The sequence below is a fragment of the Lepidochelys kempii genome, chromosome 7, assembly GCF_965140285.1.
Source record: "Lepidochelys kempii isolate rLepKem1 chromosome 7, rLepKem1.hap1, whole genome shotgun sequence".
Classification (NCBI taxonomy): domain Eukaryota; kingdom Metazoa; phylum Chordata; order Testudines; family Cheloniidae; genus Lepidochelys; species Lepidochelys kempii.
In genome coordinates, this window is record NC_136386.1 from 11286309 (window position 1) to 11299771 (window position 13463).

General features: G+C 40.5%; 1 protein-coding gene across 4 annotated transcripts in view; it reads right to left on the reverse strand.

Moving 5' to 3' along the window:
- The window catches only part of SHQ1 (SHQ1, H/ACA ribonucleoprotein assembly factor), a 107893-nt gene that overhangs the window by 53803 nt on the left and 40627 nt on the right, over nucleotides 1-13463 (reverse strand). For all 4 annotated transcript variants that reach the window (XM_073351123.2, XM_073351120.2, XM_073351121.2 and 1 more), the window contains 3 exons: nucleotides 13049-13203; nucleotides 11199-11252; nucleotides 6705-6828 (listed from right to left, as the gene is read on the reverse strand). In XM_073351123.2, the coding sequence (XP_073207224.1) occupies nucleotides 6705-6828; nucleotides 11199-11252; nucleotides 13049-13203 (333 nt within the window). The remainder of the gene's footprint in view (nucleotides 1-6704; nucleotides 6829-11198; nucleotides 11253-13048; nucleotides 13204-13463) is intronic.

A 13463-nucleotide genomic window follows, 5' to 3' on the forward strand; every position in this document is an offset into this window, starting at 1 on the left:
TGAGAACGTTGGCGCGTAGCTAGTGCACAGCTCCTGGATCTGCTGTCGCTGCATACGCCCAAGGGTCATGGAGAGGTTCACCTCTTCCACACCACCAGCACATTTCCCTTCCTAGTAGACACCTTTGGGCCACTCAGCGTCATCTCCTCCCTGGGCTGTAAACTGACAAACCTTTAATTCTCTGGAATAAAAGGGCTTTAGAGAATTAATATGGTACACCTTAGGCTTTCGGTTGGAGGTGGGGAATGCTATGAGATAATTAACAGCTCCCAGGCGCTCCTGGACCACGAATGGCCCTTCCCACGATGCTTCCATTTTATGGGCCTGGAGCGCCCTTAAGACCATGACCTGGTCTCCTACTTTGAAGGAACGCTCTCTGGCATGTTTATCATACCAGGCTTTTTGCTCTTTTTGAGCATCCTGTAAGTTTTCTCTAGCAAGGGCTAAAGAGGTTCGGAGGGTGTTTTGTAGGTTGGTTACAAAGTCCAGAATGTTAGTTCCTGGAGAAGGTGTAAATCCCTCCCACTGCTGCTTCACCAACTGCAATGGCCCCTTAACCTCACGGCCATATACAAGTTCAAATGGGGAAAACCCTAAACTGGGATGTGGTACAGCTCTGTAGGCAAAGAGCAACTGCTGCAACACTAGGTCCCAATCATTGGAGTGCTCATTTACGAATTTACGTATCATGGCCCCCAAAGTTCCATTAAACTTCTCCACCATGCCATTTGTTTGATGGTGGTAAGGAGTGGCAACCAAGTGATTTATCCCATGAGCTTCCCAAAGGTTTTCCATCGTTCCTGCCAGGAAATTAGTCCCTGCATCTGTGAGGATGTCGGAGGGCCAACCTACCCTGGCAAAAATGTCTGCTAGTGCCTGGCACACACTTTTAGCCCTGGTGTTGCTTAGAGCTACTGCTTCCGGCCATCGGGTGGCAAAATCCATGAAAGTCAGTATGTACTGCTTTCCTCTGGGTGTCTTTTTCGGAAATGGACCCAGAATATCCACAGCTACTCGCTGAAATGGAACTTCAATGATGGGGAGTGGCTGGAGAGGGGCTTTGACCTGGTCTTGGGGTTTTCCCACTCTTTGGCACACCTCACAAGACTGGACATAGGTAGAAACATCCTTGCCCATTCCCTCCCAGTGGAATGACCCCCCCAAATGGTCTTTGGTCCTGTTCACCCCAGCATGGCCACTAGGGTGATCATGGGCTAAGCTCAAGAGCTTGGCCCGGTATTTAGTTGGAACTACCAACTGTCTCTGAGGATGCCAGTCTTCCTGGTGTCCACCAGAAAGAGTTTCCTTGTATAAAAGTCCTCTTTCTACAACAAACCTGGATCGATTAGAAGAGCTGAGAGGTGGTGGGTTGCTCCGTGCCGCCGTCCACGCTCTCTGGAGGCTTTCATCTGCTTCCTATTCGGTCTGGAACTGTTCCCTTGATGCTGGAGACATCAGTTCCTCATGGGATTGTGGACCTAGGCTTGGTCCCTCTGGAAGCGATATAGGGGATGGAGCTGGTTCTGTTGACTGTGAACCGCTCTCCGCTGGTGCACTATGTTGGGATTCAGGCTCCAGCTGAGCCTCTTGTGTAGGGTTATCGGCTGCTGCCAGTTCAGGTTCAGTGGGGCCCTCTGGCGTTGAGGTTGCAAGTACTGGACTCAGTGCTGGCACGGGGTCTGGTGTTGGTTGTTTGGCTGGTTCCGGTTCTGGGACTGGTTCTGTCTGGGTCTCTGGGACTGGATCCACTACTGCTGTTGCAGACATTGGCCTGGGGTCCGGGTCCATCACCTCTGACTGGGTCCTGATAAAAGTTTCCGGAACAGAGCTAGGCCTCACGGCTTGTTTAGCCTGGCTGCCGTTCCCACCCTCTTGGCCTGCTTCACATGCTTGGCCAAGTCTTCCCCCAACAGCATGGGGATGGGATAATCATCATAGACTGCAAAAGTCCACATTCCTGACCAGCCCTTGTACTGGACAGGCAACTTGGCTGTAGGCAAATTGAAAGAGTTGGACTTGAAGGGTTGAACCGTCACTTGGATCTCTGGGTTGATTAAATTGGGGTCCACTAAGGAAGCATGGATAGCTGACACTTGTGCTCCGGTGTCCCTCCACGCGGTGACCTTCTTCCCGCCCACACTCACAGTTTCCCTCCGCTCCAAGGGTATCTGGGAGGTATCTGGGCCTGTGGACCTCTGGTGTGATTCCGGTGCAATGAACTGTAATCTGTTGGGGTTCTTGGGGCAGTTGGCCTTTACATGCCCCAGCTCGTTACATTTAAAACATCGTCCAGCTGACGGGTCACTGGGGCGAGGAGGGTTGCTGGAGAACGGGATGGTGGGACGATAAGGTGTCTGGAGGGTTCTTTGGGAGGTAGGTGGGGCTTTGGGCGGCCCCCGGTAATAGGGTGTGGTCTGGGGTGGTCCCTTCTGGTCTCCGCTCCAACTGCAACCAGTTTTCTTCTTCTCTGCCACCTCCACCCATCTGGCTCCAATCTCTCCTGCTTCAATTACAGTTTTGGGTTTCCCATCTAGGATGTATCTTTCTATTTCCTCAGGAACACCCTCTAAGAATTGTTCCATTTGCATTAGGAAGGGCAAATTTACTGGAGATTCAACACTTGCTCCTGATATCCAGGCATCCCAACGTTTCACAATGTGGTAGGCATGTCGGGTAAATGAAATGTCTGGTTTCCACCTTAGGGCTCGGAACCTCCGACGAGACTGCTCGGGTGTTATCCCCATTCTGACTCTCGCCTTGGATTTAAACAGTTCATACTTGTTCATGTGTTCTTTAGGCATTTCAGCTGCCACCTCAGCTAAGGGTCCACTGAGCTGCGGCCTCAGCTCTACCATGTATTGGTCAGTAGAGATGTTGTACCCAAGGCAGGCCCTTTCGAAGTTTTCTAAGAAGGCCTCAGTATCATCACCTGCCTTGTAGGTGGGGAACTTTCTGGGATGGGAAGTGGTACCTGGAGAAGGATTGCTAGGGTTTGTTGGTATATTCTGCTGGGCCTTTATCCTCTCCACCTCCTCCACATGCTTCCTTGCCTCCATTTCCCTCTTGTGGGCAGCCTCCTGTACCTCCTTCTCCAGCCGCATGAGTTCTATCTGTCTTTCATGTTCCCTTTGTTTTTCCTCAGCCTGAAATTTGGCTAATTCCAGCTGTAGTTGAGCTGAGGATTTGGTCATTCTAACCTCTCTGTTTTTAACTAACTTTACACCCGAGGTTTAGAAATAAACAAACAAAACGTGGCTGTAAAATTTTGCTGTGCTGGAATAGAATACCTATTCTCTGATAGTGACTGTCAGCCTACAGAAAAAGACAATTCCCTTGTCTCTGCTCTGGGCCCAAATTAAAGCAAAAAACCTCCAACTACTTGGAAACCTGCTTACCCAGCCCAAAGAAAAAGCAAATGGGTAGAACACACACCCCCTATTTACTTTTCGGAAGAAAAGAAAAAAAAACCTCTGGGTTGGAAGACTGTGAATTTCCCTGCAGGAGTTAAGTACCCTGCCTCCAAGCAAAGAAAACCTGCAATTCACAAGATAATCCCCTTTTGTCTCTGCTTGGCCACAAAGCAGAGAAAAAACAATCTGCTTTCAGTTTCAACTGCTTTCTGGTCTTTCTTTCCAAAGGAAAAAAAATTTTCTTTTTAAAATCTGTATTTCTAGTTCAAAAAATCTCAACTGGATCTCAAAATGATTTCAGGTTAATCCCACCACTATGCCACCATGTCAAGGTTCCTCCCCCACTCTGAACTCTAGGGTACAGATGTGGGGACCTGCATGAAAAAACCTCCTAAGCTTATCTTTACCAGCTTAGGTCAAAACTTCCCCAAGGTACAAAATATTACACCCGTTGTCCTTGGACTGGCCGCTACCACCACCAAACTAATACTGGTTACTGGGGAAGAGCTGTTTGGACGCGTCCTTCCCCCCAAAATACTTCCCAAAACCTTGCACCCCACTTCCTGGACAAGGTTTGGTAAAAAGCCTCACCAATTTGCCTAGGTGACTACAGACCCAGACCCTTGGATCTTAAGAACAATGAACAATCCTCCCAACACTTGCACCCCCCCTTTCCTGGGAAATGTTGGATAAAAAGCCTCACCAATTTGCATAGGTGACCACAGACCCAAACCCTTGGATCTGAGAACAATGAAAAAGCATTCAGTTTTCTTACAAGAAGACTTTTAATAAAAAATAGAAGTAAATAGAAATAAAGAAATCCCCCCTGTAAAATCAGGATGGTAGATGTCTTACAGGGTAATTAGATTCAAAAACATAGAGAACCCCTCTAGGCAAAACCTTAAGTTACAAAAAAGATACACAGACAGAAATAGTTATTCTATTCAGCACAATTCTTTTCTCAGCCATTTAAAGAAATCATAATCTAACACATACCTAGCTAGACTACTTACTAAAAGTTCTAAGACTCCATTCCTGGTCTATCCCTGGCAGAAACCAGCATACAGACAGACACAGACCCTTTGTTTCTCTCCCTCCTCCCAGCTTTTGAAAGTATCTTGTCTCCTCATTGGTCATTTTGGTCAGGTGCCAGCGAGGTTACCTTTAGCTTCTTAACCCTTTACAGGTGAGAGGAGCTTTCCCCTGGCCAGGAGGGATTTCAAAGGGGTTTACCCTTCCCTTTATATTTATGACAAGAGCCATCGCATTTGCTCAGATTGTTGGACTCTGCAGGAGTTCACTGCTATGACTGCCTGCAGCAGAAATCCCACAATTTTAAACTCAGAGTTTCAGAAGGACTTTTTCCTCTCCTATGAGGTTGTGTGTAGGAGGGTATAATTCGGGCCTAAATCTACATCAATCATTTGATGTAACAGAAATAAAGTCACTGTAATCTAACTTTTTCACAGGCTCAGTGGCTCATGCATTGAAAATAAAACATTTATAAAGTAACAGGAGACTATACAATTCATTCAGCTAGTTTTTATTTCCTCAATCTGATTTTTTTCCACTCTACGGCATCAAATCAAGTAAATTAAGCTCTTTCCCCAAGGACAATTCTGTATATTTTTTCCACATACCTGCAAGCAGCAAAATGAGTTTGCATCTAAAGAAATAAACTGAACTTTATTGTCTCCCTCTTAAAGGATAGCATGAAACTGAATATATGAGGACAATAAAAGATGTCACCAACCCCTTGTGTTTGCACCAATACAGTCATCAAATTCTAAGAGACAAAATCTCAAGAATATTTAAGCAGAGAGAAGTATACTAAAAAACTCAGTGTATCTCTATGTCAAACATATATATGTTAACATGAATTAATGCAAATGAACATTTGAACAAAATTCAATACTGTGAATGTTGAGAGTGAACTATACACATTTAAAACAAATTCACTCACAGTTTTCCTTCATGAGCTGCCTGTCCAGCTGTTTTCCTGGCAGTTCTTCTCTTTTTACATACATTTTTCTATTACATCAATTGAATAATATTTTGGAAAAGCAATAATTTCTGAAAAACTGGTTAACAATTCATTTAATGACTGAATAATTGTTTGTGGCAAATCTGACAAACTATTTTTAATGAGTAGAAAGGACTGGTTTCCTAGGAGCTGTTCCTTAACATTCACTGGGTTATGCTCTGTTAAGTGCCTTTGGAAAGTGTACATCAGGGGTTCTCAAAGTGGTGGTCAGGACCCCTCAGGGGGTCGCGAGGTTATTACATGGGGGGTCGCGAGCTGCCAGCCTCCACCCCAAACCCCGCTTCACCTCCAGCATTTATAATAGTGTTAAATATATTAAAAAGTGTTTTTAATTTATAAGGGGGGTCACACTCAGACACTTGCTATGTGAAAGGGGTCACCAGTACATTGAGAACCACTGGTGTACATCTAGTACACAGAGTCTCAGACCTTGGGCGATGCATTTTGTGTGTTATCAATAAACTGCTCACGAAAGCTCATGCTCAAATAAATTGGTTAGTCTCTAAGGTGCCACAAGTACTCCTTTTCTTTTTACATCAGACACTATCACAGCTGCAATGAAATTCCTTGCCAAAATATTTTATTCAACTTTAAATTCCAAATATATTATTATACTATGCTATATACTATATATTATAGCTTTGTCTATCATCATTTAGGAAAAGGCCACAATTGAGCATGAAGTAAATCAGACTGCTCACTTGTCAAAAGTTAACACGTGCTTAAGTGTTTTACTGGATTCGGGTCAAAAGGAATGGTTTTGTCCATATGGCATCCCACTACTATATGTTTTGTTTACACAGCACTATTTGGTTATTTAACACTGTCTGATTTTGTGTAGGTAAAGGCAGAGGCAGTGCACTAAAAGACAAGCTTATAGATGTCTTCCTTTCCCCCTAATATATAATTATGACTTTGAAAGTGATAAAAAAACATTTTATGATGCATACTGCATTATTTTGATGCTTTCCACATCATGAAGCTGTTATTTCAGCCCTTTCTGGGTGACTGATAAAACAATACATTAGTACAACATGCATTAAGGAACTTTTAGTGCGTGTCAGCAAGATCCACACGGACAGCTAGTGCATGACATGTTGGTGTACACTAGAATTTACACCCTGGCTGGTGTGTACTAATGCTCTGGGTAGACAAGACCCCTTCATCCCCCATATAAATAAATATATAGTACGTCAAACTTCACTGTATATGGCTAATTAACACATATAGTAAAAAATTAAGTATCTCACCTAGTTGCAGTATCATGACTGTATCACTGAAGGCTCGTGTCACTAATCTGAAATGTCTGTAGAGTGGATAACATAAAACTCTTCTTCCAAAGGATACCAGGACCTCAGGAATACTAGTGAAACTCTGAGTGAATCAATGAAATTGTATAATTAATTTACTTGAATAAAAAAAGCACATAGTAATTTATTTTTTTTAAAAGACATTATAGCTACACACACAAAAAGGTCTATAGTTTTAACAGTTATGGAAACAATAGGTTAATTTTAAACAGAAACAAGACCCAGCACTTTCAACTTGCATGGTACAATTATAAAAGTCTGACAAATTTATTGGCTTTTAATTGAAAAATATTGAATTCAGAGCACATTACAATAAAACATTTAACTGAAGTCTTTGTCATTCTTTACATTACGGCAATGTCTGTCCCTTAACATTATGTATATTAAAGAGAGCTATAAAAAGCCTTTTAAGAATAAATAAAAATTAAAAACATATGATAACAGAATCCACGTGTACACACACAAGAACTCTAAAAATGACATATGCCTTTGCCTTTTAGCAAAGTTATGAATACGGAAGATAGAGATAAATATATCTCCCCTGGGAAGGCAGCTCATTGTCCTCCTTTATGAGGGAAGAAGACCTCTAATTTACTTAGGCCAGAGGCATTAGTGAGTTATTAAAGATTCTCTCAAGAGTGATTTCCTTTCCATCTTTCACTCTTCAAAGATAAAACTTTCCATTTATGAATTTAAAAAAAAACCACCCTTTTTCATCCTGAATTTGCAATTGATTAAAATTAATAAAAACCACTATTGCTAACCACTCAGCACTTGGTTCATATTATATGAACATAGCAAACTTTTTTCATTTTAAGTTTATTGATACATATTTTAATTATTTATATATTGTTAGTCATTAACGTTACAGTCATAAATTGTGCATATTTCATGCACAGCAAAATGACAGTCCATTCAAACAAACTATATCTCGGGCAATATTGTTTACAGATTGATGAAAACACGCTGCTTCTACATGGTTTGCATAACAGATTAGCACTGTACATGAAGACAAGCCCTTACAGCTCCTCCATCGGCATAGTTAACCGATGAAGCTTTGATGGCAGGATGCAGGATGGATTTTTCACACCCCTGAGCAATGTAGTTATACCAATGTAAGTCTGTAGTATAGACCTGGCCACTGTTATTAACAGCTTGGTGCCAGATGACTGAATTTCCTGGGTGTAAAGTCTACTGCTGACTGCGGCTGAGGCAAGAATTGCTACGTTGTACGATAAATGCACACCCATAAGAAAACCTCTTCATTACAATAAGCTATGATTGTGAAAAAGTCAAGAGTTAAGACTGCCACTGCATTTACAACTTCATCAGTTGCGCCTAACTACAGTGTTACACAGTAACACACATGGCATTGAAATGTTAAAAACTACAAAACTAAATGTCCAAACCCTGCAAACTCTTACTACTGAATAGTGTTTGCTATCATGAGTAGTGCACCACTGGAAGTGTTTGCAAGATTAGGCCCTATTTTTTTTTTTAATTGCCAACCCTACAAACAGAGTCTTGGCTCAGACAGTTAAGCTGGGTTCTTTCTATCCTTTTTATCTTCACCAGAAATAAAGGTTCCACAGGCCAGATAAGCCCCTCAGTCACACCTGGCCAACCCTACTGCTTTATACAAGTGTAACAGAAACTCAGGGAACAATTCTACTGAAAGATGCACAAAATGGAATAGAATTCAGTTCACTCAGTCTTGGCTGTACTAGCTATGTAAGGTACACAGGAGTTAAAAAAAAGCATGGTTGAAAACATGAACCAAGGATAAATCACTGTAAGCATCCACTGCTCACGTCTGCAGACACTCTGAAACAATAGCTCTGAAAGATGTAAACTCAATGAGGGGCATGTGAATTCTGCAACTATGGAATTTGGGATATTTTTCAAGATGCCATGAAATTCACTATTTCGGTCATGAAATTTGCTGTTTTGCTGCAGCCAAGAGCCTAACATTTTGTCTTCTGTCTGCAACCAGGCTGCAGTTGCTGCTTGCTTCCCATCCTTCCTCACAACGAGAAGTTAAATGGATTACAGTGCATACTCCCTGCACTGTTGTTTGATGCCTGGTGGAAGAAGACTGGGGAGCCAGAATTACAGTCCAATTACAGCCCAAAGAGGAAGCCAAAAGTGCAGACTGGTGTAAGCTATGAAGCCTGGAAAACAGTGCAACAGTCAAGACCGATTGAGCTGCAGAGATGAGCAGCTGAAGCAGGCTACAAGTGTCTGACTTCCCTGATACAAATTATTATTATTATATAACATTTATATTGCCATAGTGCCTAAAAGGCACAGCCAGATTAGACCTCCCCATTGTGCTAGGCACTGTACAAACACCTAATAAATGACAGTCCCTGCCCACACATGGCAAAGATAGCTGGGCTATCAAGAAAACACTGCTCGAGCAGAATTTAACCATCGGTGCAGTTTGGTCCCATTGTGCCGTGTAGTACACGGGACTCTGATTATAAAAATACATTATGAATTATTCACACTTCAAAATGTGAAGAACGTACTAATTTAACAACATCAAAAATATTACAAAAGCAAATTAAATTCACAGGGCATTGTCAGAGCTAGTAGGCCCAGATGTGTTTTGACAGTCTCTTCATTCTGCTTTTCTCATTTTTGTGTTTAGGCAGATTATTAAAATTTACAAGATTCCCCCACACAAGAGTGGAATGGACACACAGCATCAGTTTTATGCCCTTACAATTGTGGAGAAACTCCTTACTATGGGTTTTTTATTATAATATCACCCAGAAGAACAGTTTCAGTTTAAAATGTGCTACAATCCTTGTTTGCTGGTATAAACCAGTTTTTAGGAATCACAGAAGCAGGATGAAGTAAAATATGAATATTTTAAATAGATATAACTTGGCCTGTCAATTCTGACAGTACCCTTTTATAGTGCATCGCCTTACATAATACACTAGCTTCTATCATGTCTTTCTTTAAAGAGTATACATTTATTTGATTTAATATTTAAATGTTTTTGTTATATATAAAAACTTTATAAAGACATATGTGTGTTGTCATAAAGTAAAGTTATTAATCCGCCCCTTAGTAATTTGCAAACCCAGTGATCCATAATGATTTTGTACTTGAGTATCACAACAACATTTGACATTCATATCTTGTGTTTTCTGTCAGCTGGTGCTCAGGATGAGAGAATTTTCTAGCAAAACAAATGCATTTCATCCATATGTTTTTATCTTGATTGTCCATCAGTCATTCATTAAAAAGGGACTTCTAGTCATTAAAGCAAATTTGCATGATACTGCAATTTGTGTGTACTCTTTATTATATTTGTTCTTACTTCCATTTTCCCATGCCATGATTACCTTCTTTGACAGAAATAAAGTTTAATGCCTTAAAACCATTTTAAATCAAAAAATTTAATCAGAGAAACATGAAGATAGAACTACACAACTATTTTAAAGTAATACATGGTCAGTATCCCTTCAAACAGGTAATATGCTTGTGTGTGAGAGAGCTCAGTGTGAAAAAGATAACAATTAGAATAATCCTTTCTAAAACTAATTGCCCAGTAAAATAAAGCCACTTGCCAGTTTTTGTAGTTAATTTTTAAGATACTTTTTAAACATTCTGATTGACAGCAGCTGTCTTACCATCCAATGCTGCTCTCAGCCAGTGAAATAGGAAGATTATCTCTGGCTTTTGTTCAAACAGCTGGAGTTTTATACTATTATTTTCTAGTGCTACAAATTTGGTTGCATTTAATATGCCTACTTGACAAATATTTTACTATATTACAGTATCAAGCTGGTAAAGAAACTACTATTTTTTCATAACAGCAGGAAAAATCCTAGTTTAGTCAGACCATAGCTTTACTATAATATCCTTACTGACATACCACAAACCACATCCAACCAGATAAGTAAACTTTATTAATTTAAGGAAAAAAGTTTATGTGGTAAGAATGATATATTTAATGCTTCTTCAGAGTGTCAGTCCACTCCATGTGAGCAAGAGAAAGCACCTGATTTTGTTCCGGCTTACTTATCAGATGCAGACACCTTGCCAAAGTATTTGTTTTACTTTTTCTATACTGCTCGTCTTTATATACATCAGTGTTCCACCTAATGGATATTACAGTTTGCTCCACGGTGGTGACAATGATATCAAAACTTTACCAGATATCTGTGTAGTCCAAAAATATCTCACTTACAATAAGCTTAGCCTGGAAACGTCTACTGCACTTCCTAAAAGATCCACTTTAAATAATTCTGTAGTCAGTTTTGGAAGTTACAACATGTAATTAATTAAAATAACTACATACAGCAAAAGGAAATTTAAAACATTCAATACATCTATAGTTATGAATGAGCAGAACATAACATACAGTAATAATGGTATTTTAACCACCAACACGAAAGTTCTTGAAATTCACCTTACCTCGAGCCAGCACAAAGTTGCACTCAGTTTCCTGATATTCCATGACGACTCTACCTGATTTTTTTTTGGGTGCGGGGGGAAATAGAATAAAGCAAATATTATTTAATTCAACATTCAAAATTGCAGGCAAACTATTTTCAAATAATATTCTGCCAGTAGTCATTTAAATGTTTAAAATTGCAAAGGTTAAGAATACTTATGACATGTGTATTTAAATAACTGGGAATATCTAGTTTATGCATAAAGCCTTTCACACACAACAGCAATCACCGAAAAACTGCATTTTAGAGGAATTCTCTCTCTTAATAAATACACTTTCCTCCGAGCAACAGCACCTTGAATGTCTGCCGAGTGAATCAACACAGCTCAAACTGAAATGCCTCTTTTTCCTAAAAATTGTTCAATGTTTTTGGCTTCCAAATCGGGACCTAAATCCAGCAGTGCATGTACAGTGTGGTTCTTTTTAAACTGTGGCAGATTCATGGGATTTGTAAGGTAGTATGCTCTAGCGGAATGAGAAGGGCTAGGAGCCAGGAATTCCTGAATTATAATCCTGGCTCTGATTTTACTTTGATTTGTGACCTTGGACAAATCATTTAACTTCTGCATGTCTCCGTTTCCCCATTAAAAAATTAGCATAACAATATTTATTACCTTACCTAACAGGGCTATTGTAAGGATAAAGTTGTGTGTTTGTACAGCACACTGAAAATAGAAGTGCTATATTAGTAATAAGTATTATTATTATACCATTGAACTGTACAGACCTGCAAAGTTCTGTACACAATTCTAACGTCTATTCTTAAGGATTCACTCCAATCAGGAGAGCAGGATTGTTTAAAAAGGGGAAGTAACAGCTCTCAGAGAATATCAACACTGGTTTGCAGGGCACCTTCCTGGCCAAAGTACAGCTCTATGCTGCCCCCTCTCCCAGTCTGTGGCGGGGAGCCGGGGGGGGGGGGGAGAGAGAGTGTGCTAAGGCTGTTTTGGGGAAGGGAAGAGAACATAGCTGAAGAACACGGTGCTCTGGCTGTTCTGTTTCCTATGGCCCATCAGAGGCTATGGGAAACAGAATGTAAGTAAGGGGAGACTTATGGTTACTCTTTCACAGGGGAAGGGCAAGCCCCACAACCTGTGGTGAGCTAGGGGAAAGGGAGTACTCAGAATTGGGACCAAAGTTTTCTGTGGCTACTTTGAAGGTTTCAAAAGTTTTGCTTTAGTTTACTGACTGTTTCCCATAACTAATACCTGTGCTCTAAGAGACATTTTAAAACAAAAAACAGTTGTTTTAAAGCTTCAGAGCTATGGAATTCCCTGAACAGAAGCAATTCAAAATAGCAGCTTCTGTGGAACTCCAGAACCCTGTCCTTCATCCTACACGCCCACCAATGACATTTTACATAACCAAACACACACTGTTGTGACAAACAAACAATTTGAACTATTATAAAACTACCCAGAAAAAAAAATAAAAAAACCAGTATTAAACAGCTGTCCTTTCATGTAGTCCCTATCTAGATAATCAAGTCATAGCATAGCAATGATCCAAGAAATAACCTGAAGTGATTCATTTGTTTTTATATCTCCTGCACCACACCCTCTTTCCCTTTCGCTACCACAGCTAAGTGATGCTTCAGACCTGTCGCACCAGCATAAAAATCATTTGGAATGATACCAATTCTAAGCTGCTGTCCATTAGGCTACTCTAGAAATTTAACAATCAGTCCTCACTTTTTAAATTCTGGAACAAAGTGCACTTTAAAAGCTATGCCTTGTGGGAGACAATGCAATGTCTTGTAGACTGGCTGCTGAGCCACTTCTGAAGTTTCATGAAGGAAAAAAAAACTTACATTTTTGTCTCCTTCAGTAATACAAATTTCATAGCAGTATGCCAGAAGGATATCAATTAAACTGAAATACACTTGATGACGGGTTCTTTTATCTAGCAGGTAAGATTTATTTGTGAATTTTCTCAGCTGCTCTCTCTCTTCTTCTGACCAGGAGACTAAAAAAAGTAAAACAGGTTACAAATTAAAAACCAAAATGTTCCTTTTACAAAGAGATATACTTCTTCCACAATCCCATGAAAGCAAATTGGTTAACAATCACATATTTAAAGCAAAAACAACAAGGAGTCCTCATAGCACCTTAGAGACTAACAAATTTATTTGGGCATAAGCTTTTGTGGGCTAGAACCCACTTCATTGGATGCATGGAGTGAAAATACAGGAGCAGGTATAAATACATGAAAGGATGGGGGGTTGC